Source organism: Centropristis striata, chromosome 3 (assembly GCF_030273125.1).
Source record: "Centropristis striata isolate RG_2023a ecotype Rhode Island chromosome 3, C.striata_1.0, whole genome shotgun sequence".
NCBI classification, from domain to species: domain Eukaryota; kingdom Metazoa; phylum Chordata; class Actinopteri; order Perciformes; family Serranidae; genus Centropristis; species Centropristis striata.
In genome coordinates this window covers 16,424,751-16,447,587 of record NC_081519.1, presented here as the reverse complement: position 1 = coordinate 16,447,587, position 22,837 = coordinate 16,424,751, and the positions used below count along the sequence as shown (strand labels likewise).

The following is a 22,837-nucleotide window of genomic DNA, read 5'->3' as shown; positions in this document are numbered from 1 at the left end:
ATCATAAAATAGTGTGGAAATGTGCAATAGTGAGGCAAAGACTGAATAATTGAAGAAAGAATGTTTAAAACAAAAGACAGTACGAGTTTCATCGTCACTTAAACTAGCAGCATCTCACTGTTGTCTCAGCCTTAAAGCTGTTTACCATTGACACCACACTGGCCAACTGTCGGCCGTCATTAAAGACAAGTGCTAGAATCTCACAGGCTTCATGCCAAACCACAAACACATACACATACTCCCATTTCCCTCCCCACATATGGCAGGATCCTACTAAGGTGCTAATAGCCCACACTCTACCCCAGTGTGAAGGAAGAGCATAGCAAACAATGGAGCTAGGCTTGGGTTGTGTCTATTTTTTTTTTAAATATATATCGTCACACCTTCCTGACATTTTACCAGGGTATGACAGTATTTGTTATTTTTAAAAGTTAAACTGCTGGTGTCAGAAGTCCTTGTAGCATTGTCTTGCCTACAATTCTGTGTCTAATATGCAGTTACCCAACTTAGTCAAGTCTTGCTGTGTTTAAATACTTGTAGGGAAACTTCAGTTGGCCGTTGGCTGTGTAACATGAAAAGCATGGTTGGATTAGCAATCTAACTAGCCTCCTGCTACAGTAATTTTACAGAGTAAAATTGAATAACTTAATGCTTCAACAACACACTCTTGTCACAATGTAAAGCATATTGCTATTGTTCATCTAAAGTGGATTGGAAAAATGGTGCTTGTTTTACTAGTAGAGACTGTCTTATGATGGAGTGTGCTGTGTACTACATACCGCACTTAAATATAGCATCTCCCCTGTAAAGGAGTGTCTGTATTTTTGAAAGTATTGAAAATCATACCTTATGAATGATTTCCAAATACCCAGAATACTGATATACCTTGATACTGCCCAAGCCTGAGTGGAGCATCTCTCTTTTGGAGAGTGCTATCACGTTATATGTGATTTTAATCCAGCAATATTACAGCTCATGTATTTAGCATCTCTCCCAAATGTTTAATTTTCCTTAAAAAATGTAAATTCAGAAAGTGTAAGTAAGAATAAATGGCTACTCAAGCAGTTTTCAGATGGTGTGTCTTAAAAAAAAACAAATGTATCTCAGTACAATAAATGAAATCAATACTTACATGAAAAGCACTGCTTCCAATGAATGATTACACACCAGCTGCCACTGAAATCTTCAGCTGTTTTTCTTGTTATTCATTCTAGTGTGCTAACTCCCACCATGTCTCTGATTTGTTATCCAGGTACAACCCGCGCCCCACGTGAAGGAGAAGTTCCTGGCGTGGATTACAACTTCCTCTCAGTGGAGGACTTCCTGGAGTTGGAGAAAAGTGGGACCCTCTTGGAGATCGGAACATATGATGGTAAATTGGAAAGTCACACATTTGATTGGATGTCTTGTATCTTACCTCTATGGATAAAACTTGGTTCACTGGCAAAGAGATACATCGTAAAACATTTAGTAGCTGTATGTAGGTGTTTCAGACCTGACTCTAATTTGACTTGTGCACAAGCTTAAACCTCTGATTGTATTCCAGTGGTTTTCAACCATTTTTCATGCCAAATTTGACCCTTACAGATTCAGAGGGTTAAATTGTCAAACGGCATTGAAGCTGACATTGGACAGGTGTGCCAGCTTGCATAGCAGAAAATTACCAAGACCTTCTGTACCTTCAGCCAGTACTTAAACTTGCCCACTCACGATACATTGTCAGCAAGCAGGCATGTTGTGTCTCTGTCCAGACCAATCAGTCTGGGTACACCTGTTGGCACAGCAGGAGGGAACCATGTCTCGCTCTGCCTCCAGCTGGTTCTCAAACATGCCCGTCCCTGTCAAGTTCTCGAGTCATGCCCCTTGAGCAAAAGAGCACAATCTTCACTTTAGATTTTGCTTGTATTGACATTCAACAATAAGATTGGATTGAAAGAAATCCATCGCAGAATGACAGATATACAAATGTCTGAACAGATCGTCTCAGTATATCGTGAAACCAGGAAGACTGGTTTGTATTTTTAGAAGATTTTTCTAAAAGTAAAAATTCTAATTCTCCTCTGTCCACCATAAATGTAGGTCAGACAGCCGTCAGCAACATGTTAACCTCCTGTCTCTGGGGGATGTTGAAAGTAGCTCTCGGACATACTGGAAAACACTGGCTAAAATAGAAGAAGAAAAGAAAAGTTTGAAAAGTTGAAAAGGTTGCTGTAAAAATCTTGATATGCTTTGTGCGTCATGAAAGCAACTTCACAAAGGTATATTCATGAAAAATGGATGTGGTAGATGTTGGATATATAGGGACTGGGCAGTTGCCAGCGTTAGTGTTAGTTGATTTGTTCTGTGTTGGCAGACACCATCACACATAAACCTTTTAGATCATGTCAAAGGTCTTTGGGTTGTAAAAAGTTTTTGGAATTTGCATTGCAACATGACTGTAATCCCAGCTCATCTATTATCCGAGGTGTTCTCCTTTATATCTATGCAAACGACGAGTATGTGCTGCCAAAACCTGGGAACAGTCGTCATTTGTGGGTTATCTACTTTTGGATGGTGATGATGATTCTTCATCAAACAAGTTGCCGCTGATGAAAATGCAGTTTATCACACAGCTGGATAAAATGTAGCATCTAAAATAACGCATTTACTCTCACATGCCATACATAAAGAGAAAGCTAAAAAAAAGATGTAAGAAAGTCAATTTAAAAGCAAGAGAAAGTGAAAGTTTTGAAAAACCGTCTCCCCTCAAAGGCACATAGAGCACACAACACAACTGATAAACCAGAGACACTACTGCCACACTGGATGGACTGTAAACAACAACACTGCCATGTGTCACCCACATTCAGTCAGATAATGTTTAATTAAGTGTCTGCTGTGTCCACTTAGCCTATTCACTGTTCCATAACAATGGATTTCCCTCTGACGGCAAGCCAGGAGAAACAAACAAGGCCAATGGACCTCTGACTGGCGACTAGCTTACTCACTTCTACTGATGACCGTATGGAGGAAATCACAAGCTAGCTTGGCTCACAATTCAAATATTTTCTACAGAATCTTAAGACAGTATTCGCTTGCGACTGCATGGCCGTGTATAATCGGTAACATGTGATGATTGAAAGGGAAACAGAGTGTTATGTCATTGTGTACATATGATCCAGTTAGTTCTGGTTCCACGTTGCAATTGTGCAAACTACAGACTTTACCTGACATTCCTATGTCTTGTTGTCATTGAATAGAGTCTGTAGTGTGCACCGCTCTCATCCTCTCTCTTTACTTACAGTAGGTCTCGAGGAGCTGCAGTGTTTATTTAAAGACAAACTGAAACCTACAATGTTTATTTACTCTCATGACAACTTACTACTACTTACTGCTAGTTTCTTGTCTTAAAGGCACTATGCTACTCTTATAACCTAACCTGCCAGAACATCCTGGTTGAAAAGTCTGAACCACTGGAAACAAACCAGAGTATGGCTCAGTTTGATCTGGACCAGGACCACTTCTTTTCTTGGGACCAGGGTTCAGTTGTTCGGTCTGGGGAGGTTCAACACCTGTAATTTTGGTTTGGATAAAACTGAAAGTCCAGACCAAAAAAGTATGTGTCAAAGGGCCCTAATGATACATAGTATACTATTATAATATCTCAGTCCAGCTGAAACCGTAATCTCTAGACGATCAATCATCTGTAGACAAGCCTGTGTGTACCAGTCCTCAACAGTTAAATTATCTCGTGTTTTGGTCTAAGAATGCAATAATACCATTTTCTCTGTCTTAAATTTAAATAAAATAGAATGCAATTATTTTTGCTAATGCTATGTGACAAATTCAAGTGAAAACTCCACAAAGACAATATATTTTTTGTTCAAAATGACAAACTTTTATTTTCGTAAATAGAAACTTTGCACAGCATCCAAACTTTTTTGAGTTGTTTATCACTTGGGGAAAAGTATTTTGAAAACTGCCAATAAAGCTTTTTCATGGCACACATTATTAATATCATCAATTACACCTGTGCTTTTCCTGCTATGACATGCCAAAATCACTGCTCTGAGAAAAGATTGTTTCCTATTTAAGTTTCAGTTTGCCAATTTATCTTCTGACTGTAATGTTTCCATCTGGACCAGAACATAGCTTTTATACTTTGGATGCTCATGCGTACATGCTAGTCTTCAGATGATACAGTCTCCTTAGGTCTGCCTGGTCTAACTTTGGATGAAAAACAGTTCTGCGTATTTTGTCAGTTTAGCTAAAATGTGCTATTGGTATTCAAGGACAATTTGGCTGAAAACTACTAGGATGTTTTTTTAACAACTACAACTTTACCTCCAAGAATAAGATTTGTAATGGTGGAAAACGATTCAATATTGTTTGAAAAACATAATTTGAGTAAAACAGTCATTTGTTTATGGTAAGCTGTAAACTTTAGCTTTGCCTAATAGATTCACATTTTCCCACAGACAAAACCCAGTCTCTCTATTTGCATACAAAGGCTATTACTAAACCCCCTAAAACGCACACACCCTACACACAACCCTTTGACCCTGTCCTCTCTAACCCTCCTTCTCTTAATCCCCCCATCCCTGCCTCTTTCTTTTGTTGCCTAGGTAACTATTATGGGACGCCCAAGCCACCGGTGCAGCCCCCCGGTGGGAAAGTGATTAGCAGTAGCGGTAGCGGCGGTGATGCCCCACTGCCAGACGGGCTCAGCGGTAGCCTGCCGGGCTCGCAGCACTCCACTCCCCGACGCTCCAAGTCCTACAATGACATGCACAATGCTGGAATAGTGCCTGGAGAGCAGCAGCAGGAGGACGACGAGGACCTCCCTGACATGAACAGTAGCTTTACAGGTACGTACAGGGGACGGGAGGCAGAGGACCAAGGGTAGGACAGAGGAGATGCAATGGTATGTGGATGGACAGGGAGAGGACAGAGGGGTAGATGCATGTCTTTTCAGGTTTCTCAGTGACCAGTGTCTGAGCACAATTGAGACAGTTCACTTCAGATAGATTACTTTGAAGTAATAATTACTACTCAGTAGATCCTGGCCAATATGATTTTTTTGTTTGTTAAATCTGACACTGATTTTAGATTTAGCAATTCAAACATATGGCCGCAGATAAAGTGAATTTTTGACATGAAATTAAAATAGACCTTTTCAATCTTGATTTTGGTGCCAAATCAGTCAGAAGGGTCTAATGTGTGCAATATACAGGACCAGTTGCATTGTGGGAAATGTAGGTTTCAGTGTTTTGGGGTCTTGATTAGGACTAAGGTCAGAATATCTCTGCCTTTTTTTTTAATGTATTCCTCTCAGGTCTCCAAACCTTTTTGCAGGTAATTGCCCCTTTACATAAATACTTATAGGTTTTCATATAGTATGTAAGAAAGGACAAGGAATTAGTTGTCATGTGATGGACATTTGTCCTTGTTATTAGACCCAGAGCTGAACAATTCATTGGAATTTGGTCAGAATTGCAATATTGACTGGTGCAATATCCATCCAATATCTTTGTTAAGGGCAAAATATGTGTCGAAATAGCATTCTATAAGAGGTTATGTGGTGTTGCAGAGATTTCACGGCCTACAAATTGTATTATATAGATTTGAGAAAAAATCTGTACCATGCAATGAGTTTGGTACAGATCCTTGAAAGAAATTACACCGTGATCATTTTAATATTTTTTAAAAATTAGAATAATTATGGAGAAATGCTCAGTCCTTCCTATATTGTGAATCATATCACTATTGCAATATAGATTCAATATAGATAACCATTAGATATTGTTTCCAAAGCGTTCAGCCCTACCATTTCCGTCAGCATGTTGGCTTTTTTAATGATTCAGCTACTATTCTAAAGATTTGTTTCTTTAATTTCCTTAATTTTAGAGTGCCTTCCTGTTTATGCTACTTTCTTCCCCGCTTTCCTAGATCACCCGACACATTTTTGATCTGTGGTTTAATACACAGAGCAACCAGTCATCTATTTTCCTTCGTTCAGCCCTATTTTTGACATCAGCTGAACAATTGATTAATCTGATATTGAATAGGGGAATCCATAATAAAACCAACCAACCCCACCCAAAACGAGAGACACTGAAAACAATGCAACAGTGAGATGCAATGTGAAAGCTACACCCCTGAAATACAGTTGATTTGAAGTGTGTACTCAATCTGTGCTGCTAAACAGCCTGCACAGTTATTTTTCTCTGGCTGTTGGTTGAGCACAGATGTGCATTTTTTTCTGTTAAGCAGCCTCAAACTGCGAGTAAGAAGGTGAAATCCAATAACAAGCGGTCACTCAAGGCACATTTGAAACACTTTCTGAAGCCAGGTATAAACAGCAGTCCATCTCCACTGGATTCAGGCACAATTTTCATCTATTTGGATACAAAATATCAGGACAGAACAGGCCTCAAGGCTGGTCCTCTACTCCAAACGAAATTAAATTTGCCATCTTTTCGTACAGCCAATATAAAGTGCCACATTTGGCATAGTGAACAGTCTGGATATCTTCACTTGTCTACATTTTCACACAGGTTTTTTCACTTTCTCACAATTTTGCCTAAACTAATTAACAGCTGTCATATAAGCAGCTGCACGCCACTTATTATTGGTGTATTGTCACCTTTCTTTGCTAGCTGTAGCTGCGGTGGTGGAAGAAGTATTCAGATGTCTTACTTTAATAAAACTAGTAATACCACACTGCGGAATGATTCCACTAAAAGTAAAAGTCCTGCATTCAAAACTTACTTAAGTTAAAGTACAAAAGTATCAGCACTGAAATCTACTTAAAGTATTAAAATGACTTGTAATGCACAATGGCCCCACTAACATTGTTATATACAGTCATGGAAAAAAAATATTAGACCATTGTTTTCTTCAATTTATTGTTCAGTTTAATACCTGGTACAACTACATGTACATTTGTTTGGACAAATATAATGATAACAACACAAATGGCTCACAGGAGTTTCATTTAAGAGCTGATATCTAGCCTTTTTCCATGGTTTTCTTGATAATAACCTAAATCATAATCAAGAAAACCATGGAAAATGGCCGGATATTTTAGCTCTTAAATTAAACTCTTATGAGCTATTTTTCCATGACTGTATATTCTAAATATATTATTGGATTTTTATTTTTGATACATTTATGTAAGCATAATTTTACTGTATCAATGTAGTTCACAATTTGACTATCTAATATACTTTCATATGGTTTCATTTATAAAAATTGGTTTGATACTGATCATGTTTTTTTCATCTTAAATCTTCACCTGGAAAGTAGCTAGTAACTAAAGCTGGCAGCTAAATGTGAGGGAGTAAAAAGTATAGAGTTACATATGTGGAAAATACTGAAATGCAATTTTTAGGCACTTCTACTTTACTTAAATACAGTAGTTGAGTAAATGTACTTAGTTAGATTCCACCAATGTGTAGCTGTAAGTTAACTCCTTGTTTCAGGGAACTTACATCATGACTCACATGCTCCTTCAGAACACCTTCAAAACAAACAGAGCTCAGTGAGTACACAGGCAGTTGCTTGCAGAGCTGATTTCAACAGCAGCCTGAGAACAAGCTTCTTCTTTTTTTTTGGAGTAAAACACTCGAGTGCAATCCTGATTTCTGCAGCTCTGTTTGGATGTAGAGGGAAAAACAAGATTTTTTAGTTGGGATGGATAAAGTGGGAGGGAATGCAAGTGGAGACAAGGTAGCGGGATGTTAAATAGAAAGAGGGAGTGGCTGGGAAGGGGCAAAGTGGGCAAGTCTGAAAAAGGATTGGACAGAGAGTGGAAGCAAGGGAGGATTGTGTTTTCTGAAGGAGGTTAAGCTCAGAAAATGAAGAAGTAGGAGAAAGAGCACAAAGGAGGGAGAGAGAGAGAGTGTGGTGAGGGGCTGCAGAACACAAGAGCTTCTTTGATTGGTGAGTAAGTGGTCTCTGGGTTCGACTACATCTGCCTGTATCCATGCGCCCAATGTAATGTAAAATGTAAAATAGTGCCATCTGGCTGCAAGCAGCAGAGGGTGGATGACTGAGCAACCTCCATTTTTGAAAGGATTCTTTATGAAATTATTAGAACTAATGTTTGTGAATTTGAGGGAGAATTGATTTGATTCATTTCTAATGTTTGGAAGCATAATGTAGATAGCATTGCTGTTAAAAAAAAGGCTTTGTTGGAGATTATTTTAAACTATATTACTAGCTCATTTCCTGATATGTGCTCTTGTGTGTTAGTAGGTCAGTAGGCATTGTAAGGAGGTTGACTCAGCCCTAAAGCTGTTCCTGCCATGTGTTTTTTAAGAAGGTGGAACCAAAAGTTGTTTATTTGCCGTCTGTGATTGTGTGAGCTCCGAGGGTGCCAGTCAAGTGTGAGTGTGAAAATGAGATAACAGGAAACTAGGTGATAGAACTTCAGAGGCCATGGTTTTAGGTGTGAACTGCCCACTCAGCAGTCTTTAATTGAGGGAAATGTCTCTATGGCTGTGAGAAGTGTAACACAGCAGTGGGACTGTGATTTTAGGCAAAAACTACATGTGAAATCTTTGAAAAGTCCTCTTTCTTTCAGAGGCAAGATAAGGCTTTTTAAAAAACTCTTGAGCTACCCTAATCTTTGAAGAATTTGGACTGCCAGTAAAAGAGATTTTTGATTGATGTGGACCTCTTGTAAAATACAATGACTTGGGGAGTGAGGTTAAGCTCAGGTTTTTCAGCAGAATTTCCATATAAAACTTGCTTTTCTTAAGATAGTGATCTTATTTGAGTGTAAAATTCAATTAAATACTAGGTCTTCATGCATCATGTTTTTGTGAAAAGTATGCCCAGTTTATTGAATAGTAACCTTCACTGCTTTCAATAGCACTTCATCACATGTACAAATCATTAAACAGGAAATCAGTAAAATCACAGCGTTCTCCCCTCACATGTGAAGCCAAACACTTCTGTACTGTCTGAGCCAAAGGACTGCATGCTTACATGTATGTTTTTAATATATTTCTGCTGTGCATATATTTTATATTTTGTTTTAATGTGCTATAGAAAAAAACTTGACATTGATATTTTTATGATACTTTAACCAGTATATATATATATATATATATATATATATATATATATATATATATACACACATATACACATTTACACATTTACACTTTACATTGATGACATTAGATTGTTGATCACTGAATCAATATATCCCAATCAATATATGTCATAACACATACATATTATTGGATTTATTTGGCAAACAAATGGATTATGTCTGCTTATGATAATTAAGAGATGAGATTCTATCTGCATTATCTGCATTCCCACTATGAATGTTCCCACAAATCTACAACCCTAACAATGACAGCAAGATTGTAATTCTTGGCACATTTCCCCTTCCAATTTTTTCCTTCTTCTTAAAAATGTTTTTCTTCAAAGTTACAATCTGTCATGTTAGCAACCTGACTGTGCTGTATCTCGTGGCATCATGCTCCTCAGGATTAAACTCTTCTCATCCAGGGAGTCATTGAAGGAGTCGAAGCAATTGTTTCCATTTTTAGTTGACATTTGTGGCTTTGAGGCTCCTCTAGTGACACCCGAGTTGTTTCCACTGCTACTTTATCTTCCTGAAAGTGTTTCTTTCTTTAACCTTTAACATGTTAATACACAGAGCCTTGTTTGCCTTGTTTCCTCTAGGAGACTCTAGTGAATTTGACGAGATTCATCACTCAGTGCGCCCCTTCGCCCCCCAAAAGAGTGACCCGCCCTACGTTGGGAGATCCCCCTCACCATCGGCCACCACGGAGAGCACTCAGCAGTCACACTCTCACCTGAGCCATCCTCCCCCGGAGGATCCTTTGGGTCCTCTGCCTGACAACTGGGAGATGGCGTACACCGAGAACGGAGAGGTCTACTTTATAGAGTAAGTAGCTCGATGGATTTACACTAGTAATGTTGCATGTCAGAGTTCACTTCTTGGGTAACGCTGCTGTAGCTGGACCAAGGATGTTTTCACACCAGCACTTTTTAGCACTTCTTGGTCTGATCCCAAATAAACTTCTTTTTTTCCAGTGTGAATGTGGTGCAACCTTGATCTGACCCTAGTACGAAGTTGCAGTTTGTAATTGGACATTATGATTACAGTTTGTAGCTGTGGATCCCTGTTTGTTAAATAAAAAATTCCAAATTACTTTATTCAGTTAGTCTATTAGCTCTGTTAGAATGAGACAGCCTGATGGCTGTAGGAGTGAAGGATCTTTTGTCTCTCTCCGTCCTGCAACGGAGAGAGAGGAGCCGTCCACTGCTGTTTTTTTGGTCCATAAAGGTTTTGTGTAGCGGATGATCCAGGTATTTCAGGATGGCCTCGAACATCTTGACAGTGCATCTCTCCACCACCTCCTCCAGTGTGTCCAACCTGGCTCCAACCACAGATCCAGCTCTTTAGACCAGTCTGTTAAAAGAACTAGTCTGTGGACACTAACTGAAGCTTGAGTGTGGAATTTTAAAAGAGAGGAAAGTCCCACATTGGAGCAAGATGATTTCTTCGGCATGGTGCCACTTTACTTTAAGGCAAATTTGAATAACAATATGGCAAATAAAATCTGCATGATTGGGGAAATAGTAGAAACTATGGTGAGCTGGTCACATTTTATAACTGTGCCATTTTGCTCACTGTTACTCATTAGTGCTAGATCCCAATAGATTTAAAATACTGACTATAATGAGCTATGTCTGTGACCTTGTGCGATTCAGTTGTCCATTTATAAAGACTCTTAAGAATAGTGCAGGTTCAGTGATTTCTAAAAGACTAATTCTGTGCTTTACAGACAGACAGACTTTAATAACGGACTGCAGCTTCTGTCCATCCAAAGCTGCAGTCTGTTATTAAAGTAAATGGTGGAATAGCTTCTACTTTTCTCATACTAGAGTTCTTTTGTATTTTCTTTGGGCTGCTATTTTGTGAACAGAATTATTATGGAGGCGTTTATTTTCTTTTGAATATCATTAAAGATTTAATGTTTCTTGCTTCACAACAGATGTGAGGAACTTTTTCCATTACTTCTGGGTAATTGTTTTTTATTTGTGTGTATTTTCTGTGTAGCCACAATACAAAGACCACCTCCTGGATAGACCCTCGGTGCCTGGACAAGCCTCAGAAACCCCTGGAAGAATGTGAAGACGATGGTACGTTCATGTTTGATCACGATTACCTACGAGGTTATGTGTTGAATCTTGACTTTTACACTTATTTCTATTTTGTTTATTTTCAAGTGTAAAAATATGGGTTTCTTCCATACTGTCCTTTTATTATTGAACTCTCAAACTTTTCTAGGACACATACGGCCTTTAGCCGTGATTACTATCTTTCAGAAGCTACAGCAGGCTCATTTTTAGCTAGACTGAAGAGTAGTATCATGTTAAACTAGATAACCTAAGGATCCATTGGTACCAACCATGTTATGTTTAGTTGACATGAAACTTGACCTCACTGTATAAAATGAAATGTTGTGTCCTCTAGGATAATCACAGCTTCATGAAAATGTATAACCACAAACTAGAGACCCAGAGGTAATTCAGAGGATGTGTAGCTTTCCTAGTTTATTGACAATAAGGGGGCTTCTTAACCATCTCCAAAAAAGTGCTTACCATCTAATAGCCTGAGAGTTCTTATTTCGTATGGATTTTTCTACTCTGTTCCTCAAGATCTTGGTGTGTGATGTGGTATTTTGGAGTGATTGTGAACATTTTATCAATTCTCAAGAAATTGTGCACGATATCTGTGTACCAAATAGTATCAATCTAAAAATTGCAACATTACAACATCTCACAAAACATAATTGAGCATGGGAATGACCATCATATACTTCATTATGTCTTACACATACACTGTAGATAAAGTTTTTTATCAGATTTTTTATTTATCAGATGTATGACTACAACATCTTGACACACAGTGCCGATCTGCATCTCAAATTATTCTTCAGCTTCTAATTAACCATCTTCTATGTCACATCTACTGTTGACCTGTTATCTACCCCTAAAGATCTCTTGCCCCCCTTAAATGACAAAAATGGGTCTTAGTGGGTCTCTAATAGTTAAACAAAACTAGAACATACTCTTGTATTAGATCCTTTTCACACCTGTGTCCAATCAACTAGCCCTGTAATCAGATTCTAGTTTCCAACCCAAACACCTTCTTATTTTACAATGCTGTGTTGTTGTGAAAGTCCCAGATGTTTATACAGGAGTAGTGGTTCCCCCAGCAGCCTTTAGATGTCAGTGTTGGGTCACAGAAAATGGTGAGCAGTCATGGGTGGCACTGCTCTGCTATGGTCCTTCTTTTAGCTGTTTGTCAGAGCATGATGCCCCACAGCTTCAAGGAGATGACTGCATCATTTACATCATGCAGCTCAAATAAGCAACGCCCTCGCTGATCTGCACTGAGGCGTCGTGTCTGCTCAAAGATGCTTAACACAGAATATTAAACACAAATTTGTGCAGACAAATACAGAGAGAAAAGTGTTCCATTTTTGTCAATCTGTATGATGCATTACTATGCACAAAATAAAATGTGTTAACAGTTGTCGTGTACTTTTTTGGATTATTAAAGTTAAAATTCTGCCTCACCTCTGCAGCACCAAACCACACACACAGATGCAGTCATTCGGGGAAAACATGCTTTGTGATTTTTTGAATGCTCTGGCTTTGATTAAATCTGACGTAGTGACTGACTCACAGATGTGCACCTTTTCTCCTCTCTGCCCCCCTTTTCTCTCCTTTTCACACCGACCCTGTGCTGCTGTTCTGTCCATCCCGCTGAGCAGAAGGGGTACACACAGAGGAGCTGGACAATGACCTCGGTAGGACATTCTCTCATATTTTACACCAAAGAAATGAATCACCCTACATTCACCATCTCACCACCAGTGTTACCTTGAGTTTGCACTGGTCTGATTCATTATTGTAAAAGTTTCAGCTACATCTAGAAAATGAGAAACTGAAGATAATGGTGCACGCCTACATAATGGCATGCACACCAGTACCACCAGTGAGTCCCAAACAGAGCGGTATGACAGCTGTTAAGAGATGACAGTGACAATAATCATGTAGAAATTACACATTATGCCACGCTGACAGAGATTTGACCTTTACCTAGCCTATTCTCACTATGTACCTTTGATTTTCACCAAACACGCACTGTGTCAGCTTGTGCATCATGCCACACACTCACACCATCATTTCACACATAAGAAACGCGGGCTGATCCGAGGAAGATTGTCATAATGATGATTTCCTAATGGGTGTGTGTCTGAGACAGACGACAACAGGTCTTTTTTTCCCCGATGCCCATCAGCACACTAACTACCCTATCAGACACAGCAGCGCGTCCACTTGTGCAGGATAAATGGTGTCTGGAGACTGGCCCTGCACCGTTATGCACGGGTAATGAATGATGTCATTCCATTAGGGGAGCTATCTGATCAATGAGTGTAGTGGCCCTTTATGATGAACATGTTTTGACATGACCTGATAGTACATCAGAATGCAGGGACGGAAATGATAAATACATTATTCTCTTGTCTATTTGTAAAATTTGTCGTTGACAAGTGAAAGAATGAAACTTCTCTTAAGCCTTGTGTCTCATTTAAAAAAAAGTTGCACTTCTTAGAGGACAAAAATGCCAGATGATAAAGAGTTAAATCTTTCATGATCAGTCCTTCATCCATCCTTGGAATTTAGACCAAATTCCTGTTTGTAAGAACCATATATTGCTAAAGTAGTTTTTTTCTATGAAAACACAAAAGTTGAATCTTTATCTAAATGTTAAATGGAAGTGGGATTTATATGTTTTATTTTATGCACAGTCTGGGATATGTCAGTGATTGCCAGCAACATCGGTTTGGATGCAGTGCATCATTCACTGCAGTGCTCCTCCATAATACAGCAGCAATAGCAGTAGTGGAAGCTGGGATAGTAGTGTGCATTTGCCCCATAGGGCAAACATGAGAAAATGGTCAAATTTACGATTTACTCTAGATTGAGAGTCTTATGTTATGCTGTAATTGTGATGGTTTTAAAAATGTGGTTTGGTCTGAATGTCTGCATTTTGACTACACAGTTTATTATAGGCTTATAATAGGAGCTTCAAAAATTCTGAAGAAAAACTCAGACCCTTGCCAAATTTTTTGTCATATTTTTGCCTTGATTTTAACCGCTAATGGTTTTCAAGATTCAGAATATCCTTGAATTTGATATATGCATGTAACAAATAGTATTTTAAGATTTGAAATGAATGACTGGAGCTAGATTGACAAACACGAGCAGCAAAAAGAAAAGGGCATTCACAACCAACCATCTGCTTTTTTTCTCTCACAGTTTTTCGCAATTAGTAGAAACAATTTTGTTGTGACAATAAAGGCCTGGAGAGTATGGACGTTTTTGGTGAAGGTACCTTGAAGTGCTTGAAAAGTGCTTGAATCAGCTTCTTTAAAAAGCTGTAAGAATCCTGCATATACATGAACCAAAATGCCAAAATGATTGAAAATTTAAAAAAACAAAATTGTCCCTTTTGATGCTCAAGGATTAACTTTATTCATAACAACTTTCAGTTTTGTAATATTGGAGTTAAAAAGGTTTTCATTAACCCCAGGTTCAGGGACTTATCGTGGAACCCTCTTTAGTAAGTACTGGAATCAAGCTTTGTTTTTTTGATCATCTACTAAAGCTACATTATTCAATATTTTTCATATTAACTCTGAATGAAATGACTAAATGTCACAAGAAAGTGTTTACCCACAGAGAAATATCGCGCTGCATTTAGCCTCTTTATTTTCCAGCAGCTGTTAAAAAGGATGACAAATACCGAAGATGAAAAAGGGTGATGACACTGTAAAGGTGAACCGTCCATCTGCAGGGATTCCGTCTTGTTAGCATCTTAAACAGCTGCCATGTTATACCCATCAGATCAGAAAAGTCCATAAGACAGCGCTCGACTGGATGAACATGCTCGATAAATATCGATCAGCAAAATCCAATACAGGTGGGCAAAGGAACGCAATTAACTTCAGTTCTCTGAGGAGGAGCAGACTCAAGCACTTTATGAACGCAGAGCACACACATGCACACACACGCCCACACACACACACACACACACACACATGCACAGTGTGCCTACCTCTGTAGTACATGCAAACTCAAGAGAAATCAATCACAGCACAGTATCAAGAGAATGAGATGCAAATAGTTAAACATGTAATTCATCATGCTTGACTCAGTCTTGAATTCACAATATGTTCTGGAAGGCGGGACGTGGGAAGAGGGACACAGTGCAGGAAAACACTGCTTAATGAGTGACAGATTTCTCTCTTTGTCTTTCTCATTTCCACTTAGTGAAATGTATGCCATATTGGTTGCAGCAGTAAATGTCCTTTCTTTGCTCTCTCTCTCTCTCTCTCACACACACACACACACACACACACACCACCCATCCACCCACACACACACACACAGGTGCTCCTCCAGGAGCAGAACTAGTGCAGTGTGAAATCAAGTGGGTGATTAAAATTTTGCGCGAGGCGATGCGGGACCGCATTCCATTTAACGTTCCAGTTCAGAAATCTGAATGATAATTCGCCGTGCCTGCTTTGTGGCTTCACCCTGTACAACAACACCAACGCTGTAACCTTGCACTCCCTTTTAGCTGCATGTGCTGTCTATTAGCTGCATTTAGCAGGTGCAGAAAATATGGAATTATAGGAACTGATTGCAGGTGTGTCCATGGTTGCTTTAAATCACCTGGTCTACCTGCTCTGACAAACTGTAATCTGTAGTGTCAAGCACAATTTAAACATTCCCATCTGGCTTTTTTTTTTTTTTTTTTGCATCTGCTCGACTATTCCACTCCAAACCAAGGGCCCATCTCATTAGAAAGCAGAGGGAGGCTCTCCAAGTTGGATGATTGTAATTACCATCTACTTGCACACAGGGCGAGGTTTAATTGGCTGAGGATAATGATATGTAAAACTGATATATCACAGGAGAGGATTATTGGACAATCTGTGTTTGTAGCCAATTAGAAGCCTCTAACATTATCTATGTGGAGGCCAGCCAATAATCAATTCTGCTGTAATCAGATGGCTCTGTTGGAGATTACGGCATCACTTTCTCTGGCAAACACTGCATAAATACAGCGAGATTACACCATCGGGCAATTACAGGCTGCTGAAGTGGGCCCAGTCATATTCATAACTTTCCTAATCAGCGTTGAATGAATGATGAGATTTTACTTTCTGTAAATGTCTGTACAGGGTTACTATGAGGACCGGAAATCCTTGAAAACACTTGAATGTGGTGTTTTCAGGGTTAGTAAAAATTGCTTTGATTTTTTAATAAAGTGCTTGAAACTTTCGTTTATAGCAAAATAAAATCCCATTTAACCGTTTCAATCCCATAACCTGCCCAAGTGATTGAAAAGCATGTTTTCTTTAAAAATCTCCCAAAGTGACACCATTTTTCATTGAGAGAAACTCTGAAAACAGGCATTATCGTTGGATTTTCAACTTAACAACTTGTCTTTAACTGATCATGTCTTTCAAATGCTTCTGTCAGAAAATGTAGCCAAATTGAAGATTTAAATTCCTTCATTCACGGCTTCTCCTAACTTGGGTTGCGGGGAGCTGGAGCCTATCCCAGCTGACATTGCGTGAGAGGCGGGTTAGACCCAGGCCTCCAGACTATCACAGGGCTGCCACATAGAGACAGACAACCATTCATGCTGTCAATCACTTCTACGGGCCATGATAGCGCTTTCTCCATAGAGGTGCAGGACTTATGCAGTGAAAAGTGAGGAAACAGTGAGTAAAATGTGAAAGGAACAAAAACGCCCTGAAACCGCTTTGGGTTCAGAGGATTAATATGATGAAGAAGTGAAATATCCAGTGAATGTATATTACTGTGCAGGTGTGAAAAATGCCTAGAAGAATTTATGCTGGTTTGAAGGCAAAGTGTGGTCACCCCAAATATTGATTTGATTTACATTTTTCTTCTGTTCACTCACTTTACATTTTGTTAATTGATAAAAAATAAACTATTAACATTTCTAATTTTGAAAGCATTCTTATTTTACTGTTACGGTACTTTTATGGTGCTGGTAAAGTTTGAAAATGCACCTTGAATTTGACTTTGGAAAAATGTGTAAAAGTGTCTGCACATGCGTACTAACATCACTGTGAGTTAGCAGCTGCTTTCAATGCCAGCTCCTCTGATGAAGTAGAGTCAAGGTGCAGTCTCAGTCCATAACGGGTGAATTATGTAAGGACAAAAACTTGAGCAGACTGAGCCACACCACCATTGTGTTTAGCCAAGGACAGGTATCTTTTCACTAATAGAAGTCTCTTTTCTTGGTATTATCTACAAGCTCTTTTTTATTGTTGTGAGAAAAGGAAAGGAAATGTGTCATTATGCATAAAAAAATAATTCAATATTTTTTCCCTGCACATTGTCAGACTCTTTTCATTTCAAGCATTGTTGTTTCAAAGCCTGGATTATTCCCACTTCCTGCTCTCCCCCCAGTTTCCCCTCCTTCCTACTTTCACCTGTCTTTCCTTCCTTGCTCCCCGTCCTCTCTCTGACCCTATCACAACTCCTTTTCTCCCACCTCCTTTCATCTCTCCATCCCTCCATTCATTCATCCATCCATCCTTGCCCAAGGGGGCCTTGCTCTGCTCTTATCTGATGTGTGGAAATGTCAGCAGTGTGAGGGGACAAGGGATGAGGGAGGGGGGGCCTGTGAAGCTGTTGAGTCACTCCAGCCCTGGAGACTGACTGACAGGCAGCCACAATGGAGAGGCAAAAGGTCTCTGCTGGCCTTGCCTCTAATGGCTCAATACACAGCCCCCAGCAACTGCACAGCCTTGAGTTTTCACCGTTTTCTCTCTGTCTTTTTCTTTTTTTAGAACTTCCACCTGGATGGGAGAAAATAGATGATCCAGTGTATGGGGTCTACTATGTTGAGTAAGTGACGTACAGTATCCACAGTATGCAAATGCACAGGCTGACGCTGCACATGCAGAAAGAAGAAGAAACAGAGTGCATTTTTCTTCTTGCACATAAATAGAAATGCTTTCACACGCTTTCATTGGCACAAAGGAAATTGTTGACCTTACTGTAAATAGGAGCAGCCCTAATGTATGTACTATTTGTAAGACGTCACGGCTCTTTTTCTTCGCTGCTATTTTGGTCTTTTTCTACACTTCCAAAATATAGGCCATTTTGTTTGTGTCATTATCATTTGGGAAAACATGCAGCGAATGTGTGTGTGTGCATATGTGTGCATCTCGTCTTGTGTGAAGCCCCTGGGCCCTCAGCATTAATACGAATATGTTTCATGCGTTTTTGATGTTGTTCAAAGCAGCACCTGGGGGCTCAAGGCTGTGGCATTTCAATTTTCTCCCCCTCTTTGTCTCTGCAATATTTATTTTTGTTCTAATATACATTATTCACCGCTGCCTTCATTTGCCGTACAATGTGGCGCTTTCAGGTGTAATTTCTCGGTGCCGGTAGGTTAGTGGGAAACCTCTCAGGGTTGTGATGTGAAAGATGTTAAATGGGATTTATTTGATGTGGGCGTGATTGTGTCAGAGAAGGGTTCCTGTGTGAGTATGGATGGGTGTATTGTGCCATTGTGTATTAATCAAAGCTTATTGCCATGTGTCCCCTCCCTCTCTTGACCCTATCTCTCTCCTCTATTACCTTATCCTCTCCTCTGTGTCTGTTTTCCCTCCCTGCCGCGCTCCACTTTCCTGCTGATATTTACTTCTTGCCCCACATCCTGTTTTCTATTCTTATTCATTCCTCCCCGTCCTTCATTTCTTATTCCTCAACCTCCATCCACTCGTCCCTCCTTTTTTCCACCATCCCAAAGTCATATCAACAGGAAGACCCAGTATGAGAATCCAGTGTTGGAGGCTAAGAGGCGCAGGCAGCTGGAACAGCAGCAGCCTCAGCAGCCTCAGCCTCAAAGCCAGCAGCCACCTGAAGGTGAGCGCTACATCCGAGGTTCGTTCACAAGCCCCCACCAAGGGCGTCATTTCCTTTCTTTCTATTCATGTGTGCGACTGAGATGTTTGTCTCTGTCTGTCTGTCTGTGTGAGATTGTGTCTTTGTAACGACTACTGCTACTGTATTACTTGATGTTGCCTGCTACTGCCTTATGATTTGCTAAGTGCCCTTCCATAAAGGCATAACTATAATTTGCGGCTGTATCACACGGCCCTTTTTGAAGTTAATTTCTTTTTTCTGTGTTGCTTTCCGACACTTGTTTGTGGTAATAACTTGAAAGCCTTTTTTCATTGTTGAAGACAGGTAAGTTTATCTTTAACTGGAAATTATCTGCCTGCTAAAGAGAGTCTCTTTTCTCATTTGTCACTTAATAAAGCACTAAGTGCAGCCAGCGATAAAAGTTATGATTCAGCTTGCACAGCTGCCAAAACACAAGTAATTGGTAACCTTAGATTGCTTCCACTTCCTGTGTTAAACCTTATGCAGTCACAGGACGTCCCGCCTGCACAGATTAATTGTAAATGCGGGCCGGCCCACATGGGAACTCTCCTATCGCGCCCCACCTTCTGCTCAGTCAGCAGAAATCTTTCGATTCCACCTGATTACCTGCTGATTTTTTTTCCCCTTGTCTGAAACTCTCTCTTCAAAATAAACTCTCAATACCTTCAAGCGGAGTTTTTTACCAATTATTTTCACTTCTGCATTGATTCTATCTCACTGTTAAGAATATTAATGAAGGTTGTAGTCTGATCGGTGCCGAGATGCCGTAACAAGGTGATTAATCAAAGAGGGTAGTCATTATGAGGAAATGGGTCGCTCTTTTTTCACACACCTCCATTTTTATTCAACAGAGAGATGTGAAACAGCAATAAAAGCTTAATGGAGTTTGTGCAACCTGTTTAACCTGAAAGTGTAATGTAGGTTTCACATGATTTTATATTATTATTATTTAGATATTTTGGTAGTCATACATTAATAACCCACCTTGATGAACTTCCTCTGTGGAAAGTTTTGTAACTGAATATCAGGCAGACACAAGAGGTAACCTGTACGTCTGAAAAGAGAAACCTGCATTCTTTCTAATGGCTAGCAGGGGATGACTCCACTGGTGGAAAAAGGCAGTCCTATAATATGAAAGTTTAAGATTAAATGACAATTTTTTTTTTTGCACCTCAGTAAACATGTTCCAAGTGTATGTATTTATTGTCTCAATTGATAGTTCCAAGTCCAATTCTTATATAGAGTTTATGGGCAGACACAGTACCAAAAATGTAGTATTTTAGGACCACTTACTTCACAAGTTCCTCTTGCATCACAGAAATCAAAATGACTTTTTTTTCACGCTCACAGCACAGTAGGCCGTGTTACCCCAGAGCCCTTAGGCCCAGTTTCTTCCACAAGTAGGGCAGCTGTGCACCTGTCCCGACCCCATCTAGAGAACATGTGCCTCTTGCTGTTACAGAATGGATCGAGGACTCTGCGTTGGCAGGGGCCCCGCTGGCCAGCTACGCTGCCAACCAGGAGACCTACAGGGACCCTCCAACAGGACCTCCGGTGGCCAACGCGATGGGACAAAAACGTAAGTTCCCATCATTACAGAACTGAAGTGTGAAACTTCATAAAAACAAGATTACTCATTAATTTTCTGCTTCTAGGCTGTTGCACCCAAAGTGACTTATTATGAGTTACAGTGTCGTTTGTTTTCCTGACTGAGCCGCAGCCTCAGGCTGTGTTTGAGCTTTCATGATGAAGCATCAGTTATGGATTCTATAAAACTGTTTTATTGTATAAACATGCTTCCTCTCTCTGTATTTACTGTGGCCACATATTGCTTCTTATGGCACCGCTGTTACGTTGTTTCATTTTCTGGATCAAATAATGGCCTGTTTTCAACCATTTAGCGATACACCTACAGACACAGTGTCTAGCCGTTACTGTGTGTTTCCTTCTCCTGGTTGCCAGCTCCTTTTATACCAGCCTCCCACTAGCAGCTTGTCTAATTAGCACAGCCATGGCAGAGAATTAACTGCCTCACCCTGTCTCTCCCTCTTACTCTCCCTTGCTGCTCTGTGGGACATCTTTTCCTTTTTCCTCATCAATCTTTTTATGTTATAGCACACATTCGTAGTCTTGCTGGCTTTTGTGTTGTCTCCCGCCACTTTCGCTTTGGTTCTGTCCACCTCTGTCTTTCTAAGTCTACTATGTACTGTCCTAGGCCTTGACATTCCTCCAGAGAAAGGCGTCATTTGAAATCTCTTTATCCCACTCCCTGCTTTTATATTTCCCTGCTTCCTGGTCTGTTCTTACATCTCTGGATCTCTCGTGGATAGAGCCGCCATCTATGTTCACAGTTTTGTTACATCTTTCCTGTTCTGAAAAATGCTATTCAAAGGCACTGCACACACAGACACACGCACACACAGACACACAGACACACAGACACACACACACACACACACACACACACACACTGCAAAAAAAACCCAACACAAACACAAGGACACTAACTGACTCCAAGGGTAATGCATTTTTCATTGAATGCATAAACTCTAGCAGTACCATAACACACTGTGGTGCTGCTGGTCACTAAGCACACATTTCTCTCTGATCCCTTTCCCTTAATGTACTCACTCTGTCTGTTCCCTTTCATTTTTTCTCTCACCTCTGCCGGCATCTCCATATTGATTTGTGTGAAGTCACTTTCTGTAGTATGTGGCTTACACTATGTCTATTAACGGTTGGTGCTCAGCTTGTCCCTGTATTCAACTGTTGTTCCCCGTTCCCTACATTCTGCAAGACACTGCATGAATACCTCACTCAAGTTTTTGATTTAGACTGATTCCATCCCATATCTTTCTTCATTTAATGCTAGATAATGAAATAGAGGAAGCAAAAGGAACAAGGACGAATGAGTAATTGGGTTTGGATTGTTCTCATGACTTAAGACCGTTGTGAAATGTGTTTCATGAATATTTCTGTGTTAATTAAACCCTCACAACCAGCATTGAATAATAGCGATATCTAGTTGGGGAGAGCCTTCCAGTGAGGCAGAACCTTCACTCATACAAATGCTATTGTCATTTGACCTTCATGCGTTTAGGGTGTCACTAACATTTGATTATATTACTTTAGAAATACGGTGCCTCCCTTGCATCTTTCAATACAAAACCACCATTACAAGGAAAAAAAGGCACTGAGCACATGACAATCAAGACGCTCAATATGTATAATTTGATCTGTACCATATTTAATTATATATATATATATATATATATATATATATATATATATATATATATATATATATATATATATATATATATATATATATATATTGTTCAAATTTCAATCCCAGAATCAATAGTCTTCTGATGGCAGCAATGGCTGATACCTAGGTGGCACCAGGAGTGTGGTTTGGATGGATTGGGATTTACACTGTAGATTACCCCCATTTTCTACCACATGTAACCTCACTTGTCTTTCCGATTCCTTTTTAACCTAATTAATCTGTTTATTTAATCAGCCTGTTTGGATTCATGTTATGTCATCAGTCCAGAACACACCCAGTGGGTGATCACCAAACCATAGTCAATAGCCATTACAACATAATGTACATAACCAGACGATTGCAGCTTCCAGGGCTGAGTAATGAAGCAAATATGGAAGTGCCTAAAGCTGTCGTTCTTCAAATGGCCACTTGAGGCTGGCTCCAAAAGCAAATCAATCCACAAAGTTATGGATAATTAAGGGCATTGTGCTTTGAGTGACAGGCGGATGCCGTCACATCCCA

At 39.7% G+C, this 22,837-nt stretch overlaps 1 protein-coding gene across 3 annotated transcripts in view; it reads left to right on the top strand.

The window, feature by feature from the left end:
* magi1b (membrane associated guanylate kinase, WW and PDZ domain containing 1b) overlaps positions 1-22,837 on the top strand; it is a 173,304-nt gene that overhangs the window by 110,870 nt on the left and 39,597 nt on the right. For all 3 annotated transcript variants that reach the window (XM_059328550.1, XM_059328549.1, XM_059328547.1), the window contains exons 3-10: positions 1,253-1,372; positions 4,605-4,847; positions 9,685-9,910; positions 11,090-11,172; positions 12,813-12,848; positions 17,943-18,000; positions 18,911-19,044; positions 20,510-20,626. In XM_059328550.1, coding sequence (XP_059184533.1) covers positions 1,253-1,372; positions 4,605-4,847; positions 9,685-9,910; positions 11,090-11,172; positions 12,813-12,848; positions 17,943-18,000; positions 18,911-19,044; positions 20,510-20,626 — 1,017 coding nt within the window. The remainder of the gene's footprint in view (positions 1-1,252; positions 1,373-4,604; positions 4,848-9,684; positions 9,911-11,089; positions 11,173-12,812; positions 12,849-17,942; positions 18,001-18,910; positions 19,045-20,509; positions 20,627-22,837) is intronic.